General features: G+C 53.6%; 1 protein-coding gene across 1 annotated transcript; it reads right to left on the reverse strand.

The window, feature by feature from the left end:
• Positions 1–619: 619 nt before the first annotated feature.
• On the reverse strand, positions 620–8871 carry LOC121360170 (maestro heat-like repeat-containing protein family member 1; the record flags this gene model as incomplete). The annotated part of the gene is made up of 5 exons (XM_041479745.1): positions 8651–8871; positions 6286–6400; positions 5116–5262; positions 4126–4341; positions 620–664 (listed from the first exon to the last, which is right to left on the reverse strand). Coding segments are annotated over exons 1-5 (636 nt in total), but the record flags the coding sequence as incomplete, so codon positions are not given.
• Positions 8872–9006: the final 135 nt, after the last annotated feature.

Below are 9006 nucleotides of genomic sequence, written 5' to 3' on the forward strand. Positions count from 1 at the left end.
CAATGTCCCAATATCCCAATGTCCCAAAATCGCCATGTCCCAAAATCGCCATGTCCCAATATCCCAATGTCCCAATATCCCAAGATCCCAATATCCCAAGATCCCAATATGCCAATATCCCAATGTCCCAATGTCCCAATGTCCCAATATCCCAGCGTCCCAATGTCCCAACATCGCCATGTCCCAATATCCCAATGTCCCGATATCCCAATGTCCCAATGTCCCGATGTCCCAATGTCCCGATGTCCCAATATCCCAACGTCCCAATGTCCCCATGTCCCATTGTCCCAATGTCCCAATGTCCCCATGTCCCCATGTCCCAATGTCCCGATATCCCATACATCCCAATATCCCAATGTCCCCATGTGTCCCCGTGTGTCCCACCAGGAACTTGCAGACGTCGTTGATGAACTCGCCCATAGTGCAGCCCCCATAGATCCCCAAATTCCAACGTCCCAATATCCAAATATCCCAATGTCCCAATGCCCCAAGATCTCCATATCCCCGTGTCCCAATATCCCAGTGTCCCAATATCCCAGTGTCCCAATGTTCCAATATCCCAATATCCCAGTGTCCCCATGTCCCCGTGATGTCCCCGTGATGTCCCCGCGTGTCCCACCAGGAACTTGCAGACGCCGTTGATGAACTCGCCGTAGTGCAGCCCCTGCACATCCCCAAATTCCAATGTCCCAATACCCCAATATCCCAGTGTCCCATATTCCAATGTCCCAATGTCCCAATGTCCCAATATCCCAATACCCCAATATCCCAATGTCCCCATGTCCCTGTGATGTCCCCGTGTGTCCCACCAGGAACTTGCAGACGTCGTTGATGAACTCGCCGTAGTGCAGCCCCTGCACATCCCCAAATTCCAACCTGGGATCCCAAAATCCCCATCCTGGGATCCCACCATTCCCATCCCATGATCCTGAGATCCCATCCTGGCATCCCAAAATCCCAGCCTCTGACACCAAAATCCCCATCCTGGGATCCCACCATTCCCTTTGTCCGAAGCACCAGGGGACAATCCCAGTGGGACAATCCCCGAGGGACAATCCCAGAGGGACAATTCCAATGGGAAATTCCAATGGACCAATCCCAAGGGGAAAATCCAATGGGAAAATTCCAATGGGCCAATCCCAGTGGGACAATCCAATGGGACAATTCCAATGGGACAATCCCAGTGGGACAATTCCAATGGACCAATCCCAAGGGGAAAATCCAATGGGAAATTCCAGTGGACCAATCCAAATGGCACAATCCCAATGGGACAATTCCAGAGGGACAATTCCAGTGGGACAATCCCAGTGGGACAATTCCAGTGGGACAATCCCAGTGGGACAATCCCAGAGGGACAATTCCAATGGACCAATCCCGATGGGAAAATTCCAATGGGAAATTCCAATGGACCAATCCCAAGGGGAAAATCCAATGGGAAATTCCAGTGGACCAATCCAAATGGCACAATCCCAATGGGACAATTCCAGAGGGACAATTCCAGTGGGACAATCCCAGTGGGACAATTCCAATGGGACAATCCCAATGGACCAATCCCAGTGGGAAAATCCAATGGGAAAATTCCAATGGGACAATCCCAGTGGGACAATTCCAATGGGAAATCCCAGTGGGACAATCCCAGTGGGACAATCCCAATGGGACAATTCCAATGGGACAATTCCAGAGGGACAATTCCAGTGGGACAATTCCAGTGGGACAATCCCAGTGGGACAATCCCAGAGGGACAATTCCAATGGACCAATCCCGATGGGAAAATTCCAATGGGAAATTCCAATGGACCAATCCCAAGGGGAAAATCCAATGGGAAAATTCCAATGGGCCAATCCCAGTGGGACAATCCAATGGGACAATTCCAATGGGACAATCCCAGTGGGACAATTCCAATGGACCAATCCCAAGGGGAAAATCCAATGGGAAATTCCAGTGGACCAATCCAAATGGCACAATCCCAATGGGACAATTCCAGAGGGACAATTCCAGTGGGACAATCCCAGTGGGACAATTCCAGTGGGACAATCCCAGTGGGACAATTCCAGTGGGACAATCCCAGTGGGACAATTCCAGTGGGACAATCCCAGTGGGACAATCCCAGAGGGACAATTCCAATGGACCAATCCCGATGGGAAAATTCCAATGGGAAATTCCAATGGACCAATCCCAAGGGGAAAATCCAATGGGAAATTCCAGTGGACCAATCCAAATGGCACAATCCCAATGGGACAATTCCAGAGGGACAATTCCAGTGGGACAATCCCAGTGGGACAATCCCAAGGGACAATTCCAGTGGGCCAATCCCAATGGGAAATCCCAATGGGACAATTCCAGAGGGACAATTCCAATAGGATGATCCTTCTGGCATCATCCCAGTAGGACAATCCAAATGGGACAATTCCAATGGACCAATCCAAATGGGACAATTCCAATGGACCAATCCAAATGGGACAATCCCAATGGGACAATCCCAGTGGGAAAATCCAGTGGGACAATCCCAAGGGACAATTCCAGAGGGGCAATTCCAGTGGGCCAATCCCAATGGGAAATCCCAATGGGACAAATCCAGAGGGACAATTCCAGTGGGACAATCCCAGTGGGACAATTCCAATAGGATGATCCTTCTGGCATCATCCCAGTAGGACAATCCTGGTGGGACAATTCCAATGGGAAAATCCCAATGGGCCAATCCCAGACGGACAATTCCAACGGGACAATCCCAGTGCGACAATTCCAATGGACCAATCCCAATGGGACAATCCCAATGGGACAATTCCAATGGACCAATCCCAGTGGACACTCCCAATGGGACAACCCCAGTGGGAAAATCCAATGGGAAAATTCCAATGGACAATTCCAATGGGACAATTCCAATGGGACCAATCCAAATGGGACAATCCCAATGGGACAATCCCAGTGGGACAATCCCAAGGGACAGTTCCAGAGGGACAATTCCAGAGGGACAATTCCAGTGGGCCAATCCCAATGGGCCAATCCCAAGGGACAATTCCAGAGGCACAATTCCAGAGGGACAATTCCAGTGGGACAATCCCAATAGGACAATCCCAGTGGGACAATCCCAGTGGGACAATTCTAATGGGACAATTCCAATGGGACCAATTCCAATGGGACCAATCCAAATGGGACAATCCCAGTGCGACAATTCCAATGGACCAATCCCAGTGGGAGCCTCCCAATGGGACATCAGCAGTGGGAAAATCCAATGGGACAATTCCAGTGGGACAATCCCAGTGCGACAATTCCAATGGACCAATCCCAGTGGGAGCCTCCCAATGGGACATCAGCAGTGGGAAAATCCAATGGGACAATTCCAGTGGGACAATCCCAGTGCGACAATTCCAATGGACCAATCCCAGTGGGACAATTCCAATGGGAAAATCCCAATGGGCCAATCCCAGACGGACAATTCCAACGGGACAATCCCAGTGCGACAATTCCAATGGACCAATCCCAATGGGACAATCCCAATGGGACAATTCCAATGGACCAATCCCAGTGGGACACTCCCAATGGGACAACCCCAGTGGGAAAATCCAATGGGACAATTCCAATGGGACAATCCCAGTGGGAAAATCCAATGGGAAAATCCCAATGGGACAATCCCAATGGGACAATTCCAGTGGGACAATTCCAGTGGGACAATTCCAGTGGGACAATTCCAATGGACCAATCCGAGTGGGACACTCCCAATGGGACAATTCCAGTGGGAAAATCCAATGGGCCAATCCCAATGGGACAATTCCAATGGGACCAATCCAAATGGGACAATCCCAATGGGACAATTCCAATGGGACCAATCCCAATGGGACAATTCCAATAGGATGATCCTTCTGGCATCATCCCAGTAGGACAATCCTGGTGGGACAATTCCAATGGGAAAACCCCAATGGGCCAATCCCAGATGGACAATTCCAACCGGCCAATCCCAGTGGGAAAATCCCGATGGGCCAATCCCAGAGGGACCCTCAGCCCAGCACAGGAGCACGGATGAGGATCCAGGAGAAATCCCAGCCCAAGGGAGAAATCTGGGATGGGAAATCCCCACGGGACGGACCCCCGGAGATGCTCCCACCACGGCCCAACCCCATTCCCAACTCCGGGAATTCCGGGCTGGCTCCTCACGCTGTCGAAGAAGGGCCGGATGCGGATGGCGATGTGGAGCAGCATGGATTGCACGTCCCGCTCTTCCAGGTGATCCAGGATTTTGGAGAGGCTGGACATGGCCTCCAGCGCCAGCAGATTGTTGGGATCGTCCTTGTCGTCCATGCCGTTGACCATGGAGGCCAGCAGCTGCGAGCCGTGCCTCCGGATCTGCCGGGAAAACCGGGAATGCAGCCGGGAAAACCGGGATACGGAGCCCCGGGAGGGAGCTGGGGGGGATTGTCCCGGAGAAAATTGGGATTGAAGGGCTCCAGGGGGAGTGTGGGATCTGCTCCGTGGGAAAAAGGGGTGGGGAAAGAGGGAACGGATTCAAGTTGGGATTTTTGGGAATATTCCACTGGAATTTGGGGCAAACAGGGATTTGCTGGGTTCACGGCTGGGGTTGGGAATGGGGGAATTCCCAGGAGCAGCTGAGGGAGCTGGGGGGGGCTCATCCCGGAGAAAAGCGGGATTGAAGGGATCCAGGGGGATCCAGGGTGGGATCTGCCCCCAGGGAACAGGGACAGGACCCCAGAAATGGCCTCAGGTTGGGATTTTTGGGAATATTCCCCCGGAATTTGGTGGAATTCTGGGCTTTGGAGCCCTGGGAAGCAGGGCAGGGACTGAGGCCGAGGATTCCCGGGAGAGGCTGGGAAAAGGGGCCGATCCCAGCTGGATTTCCTGCGGCTCTGGAAAAGGTTCCTGGGAATCCCTGGAAAACGGGGCTGGGGAAAGGCTCCGGCACTTCCCGGGATTCCCAAAAACGGCTCCAGAAAAACCGGGATTTTTAGGATTCGGAGTCTCCCGGTGCATCCCAATCCCTGGAGCTTCCTCACCATCCCACAAAACCTCATCCCGATGTTCTAGAGGGAATTCCTTCCCTGCGGAAGCGGGAATCCATTCCCCGTCTCCCTCCAAATCCCAAATCCCCGGAGCTGCTCCCACCTTTTCCGGGGATCCCGAGGCCACGTTGCCGAGCCCCCGGAGCGCCAGGACGCGCACCAGGAGGCAGGAATCCTTCTCCAGAGCCGTCAGCGCGTCCAGGATCGGCTCCAGCAGCACCAGGTCGTTCACCACGTTGTGGTTGAGGAGCTGGAGAAGGGAAAAAACCTCGGGATGCACCGGGAAAACCCCCCGGATCGATGAGGTGGAGATGGAATTCCCGGGAAGAGCCGCGGTTGGAGCTGCTCTGGGAAAATCCAGGGAAAACTCAGCCCAGGGTGGGGTTTTGGGGGCCTAGAAGAGTTTTGATGCAGGGTTGGGAAAATTTTGGGAATTTTTGGGAAAACTGGGATCTGGAGAGCCAGTCTGGGCCTGGAGATTCCGCTCATCCTGCGGACCTGCCGGAATTCTCTTCTCCTTCCCCTCAGCTCCGGCTGGAATTTGAAACACTCCAAGATCCAGACATGATCCGGATTCTGGGATGGGCTACAGGAGCAGGTGGGAATCTGGGATGGATGGATCCATGGATGGATGGATGGATGATGGATGGATCCATGGATGGATGGATGGATGGATGGATAGATGGATGGATCCATGGATGGATGGATGATGGATGGATGGATGATGGATGGATGGATGATGGATGGATGATGGATGGATGGATGATGGATGGATGATGGATGGATGGATGGATGGATTCATGGATGGATCCATGGATGGATGGATGATGGATGGATGGATTCATGGATGGATGGATGGATAGATCCATGGATGGTTGGATGGATGGATGGATCCATGGGTGGATGGATGGATCCATGGATGGATGGATCCATGGATGGATGGATGGATGGATGGATGGATGGATGGATGGATCCATGAAGAGAAGGATGGATGGATCCGTGGATCCATGGATGGATGGATGGATCCATGGATGGATGGATCCATGGATGGATGGATCCATGGATGGATGGATCCATGGATGGATGGATCCATGGATGGATGGATGATGGATGGATGATGAATGAATGGATCCATGGATGGATGGACAGATCCATGGAGGGATGTATGGATGGATCCATGGAGGGATGGATGGATGGATCCATGAAGGGATGGATGAATCCCTGGATCCATGTGGGACCAGCCCAGCCGGGCATTCCCGCGTTTCCCGCTCACCTCGGCCAGGAAGGCGCTGCTGGTCACCCTCTGGCAGTCCAAGGCGCTTCCCAGCGCCGGGATGAGGCTCCGGACGATCGGCGGCAGCCGGGGCCCGCAGAGCCGAGCCATGGCCCTGCGTGGGAACAGCACTCGGAATCCCGGGAATGCCGGGAATGCCGGGAATCCCCGTCCCCGGGCAGGACAGCACCCAGCACGGAAAACCAGGATTGACCCACAGGGAAGGACCTGGAGCATCCCGGACACCCTAACCGGGATTTCTTTGGGATGAGTTCCCCAAAAGTTGGATAATCCCAATCCCATCCTGGGGGTTATTCCAGGATGTTCCAGGATGGGGTCCTGCCACGCCCTGGCAGCGGGATTTTCCCGGGAATGATGGGATGGGATGCACCAGGATACTCCAGGAATCCCAGGCATGCAGCGGGAAAAGTTTTCCATGGGGATCTTTGAGATCCCATGGAAGTGGGGAAGGAACGGGAAAGGGAATGAGCGCGGCCACGGGAATGACGGGAAACGCGGGATGGGAGGGAAATAGTGGGATCGGAGACACCGGGAATTCTGCTCTGGGATCGGAGACTCCGGGAATTCTGCACTGGGATCACAGCACTGGAATTCCACAGTGGGATCGGTGACATCAGGAATTCCACAGTGGGATCGGAGACACCGGGAATTCTGCAGTGGGATCAGAGACTCTGGGAATTCTGCAGTGGGATCAGAGACTCCGGGAATTCTGCTCTGGGATCAGAGGCTCCAGGAATTCTGCACTGGGATCGCAGCACTGGAATTCCACAGTGGGATCAGAGACTCCGGGAATTCTGCTCTGGGATCGGAGACACCGGGAATTCCACACTGGGATCACAGCACTGGAATTCCACAGTGGGATCGGAGACACTGGGAATTTCGCAGTGGGATTGAGGATATCGGGAATTCCACACTGGGATCCGAGACTCTGGGAATTCCACAGTGGGATCACAGCACTGGAATTCCACACCGGGACTGGAGACTCTGGGAATTCCAGCGTGGGACTGGGGACATTGGGAATTTCACACTGGAATCAGAGACTCTGGGAATTCCACAGTGGGACTGAAAACACTGGGAATTCTGTACTGGGAATTCCACAGTGGGATCACAGCACTGGAATTCCACAGTGGGATTGGAGACACTGGGAATTTCACAGTGGGATTGAGGATATCGGGAATACCACACTGGGATCCGAGACTCTGGGAATTCCAGCGTGGGACTGGGGACATTGGGAATTTCACACTGGAATCAGAGACTCTGGGAATTCCACAGTGGGACTGGAAACACTGGGAATTCTGTACTGGGAATTCCACAGTGGGATCAGCAACACTGGGAATTCTGCACAGGGATCACAGCACTGGAATTCCACAGTGGGATCAGTGACAGTGGAATTCCACAGCGGGATTGATAAACCAGGAATTCCATCTTGGGATTGATGACACTGGGAATTCCAGAGTGGGATTGTTGGCACTGGGAATTCCACTCTGGGAATTCCAGAGCGGGATCAGTGACACTGGAATTCCACAGGGAATTGGAGACACCGGGAATTCCAGAGTGGGATCAGTGACAGTAGGAATTTTAGGGTTGGATCATGACACTGGGAATTCTGCACTGGAATTGGAGACTCTGGGAATTCCACGGTGGGATCAGCAACACCGGGAATTCTGCACTGGGATCAGAGACACCGGGAATTCTGCACTGGGATCACAGCACTGGAATTCCACAGTGGGACTGGAGACACTGGGAATTCTGCACTGGGAATTCCACAGTGGGACTGAAAACACTGGGAATTCTGCACTGGAATTGGAGACTCTGGGAATTCCACGGTGGGATCAGCAACACCGGGAATTCTGCACTGGGATCACAGCACTGGAATTCCACAGTGGGACTGAAAACTCTGGGAATTCCACAGTGGGATCAGTGACAGGGGGATCCCACAGTGGGACAGATAAAACCAGGAATTCCATCTTGGGATTGATGGCACTGGGAATTCCAGAGTGGGATTGATGCTGCTGGGAATCCCACAGGAGATTGGAGACTCTGGGAATTCCAGAATGAGATCAATGGCACTGGAATTCCACAGTGGGATCAATGAGACCTGGAATTCTGCAGTGGGATGGGTGACACTGGGAATCCCATTTTGGGATCAGAGACATTGGGAATTCCATTTTGGGATCAGAGACACTGGGAATTCCATCCTGGGATCCTGGACACCAGGAATTCCACAGCAGGACCAACTTCCAGCTCCAGCTGCCTCCACCCCTCCACATTCCCGGGTGCACGGTGATCCCACCCCACCCAAAAACCCCGGAATTCCGCGGGAAGCGCCCCCAGAATTCCCTACCTGGCCAGGAGGGCGATTCCGTCGTGGTGCCGCTCGGGAATTTCCATCAGTTCCCAGCCCCCGGCGCTTCCCACGTCCTGCACGACGTCGTCGTTGCCGGCCCGCGCCAGCATCGCCTTCAGCGCCTGCACGGCACAGCTGGAAAACCGGGATCGGGATGGGATCGGGATCTGGGGCTGGGTCCAAGACTGGGTCTGGAACTGGATCTGGGGTTGGACTCAGATTCAGTTTGGGATCGGGATGGGATCTGGGGTTGGATCCAAGATTCAGTTTGGGATCAGGACGGGATCTGGGGCTGCCTTTGGGATTGGGTCCAAGACTGAGTCTGGATTGGATCTGGGGCTGGACTCAGATTC

The sequence above is a fragment of the Pyrgilauda ruficollis genome, unplaced genomic scaffold, assembly GCF_017590135.1.
Source record: "Pyrgilauda ruficollis isolate IOZ18807 unplaced genomic scaffold, ASM1759013v1 scaffold1138, whole genome shotgun sequence".
In the NCBI taxonomy this organism is placed as follows: domain Eukaryota; kingdom Metazoa; phylum Chordata; class Aves; order Passeriformes; family Passeridae; genus Pyrgilauda; species Pyrgilauda ruficollis.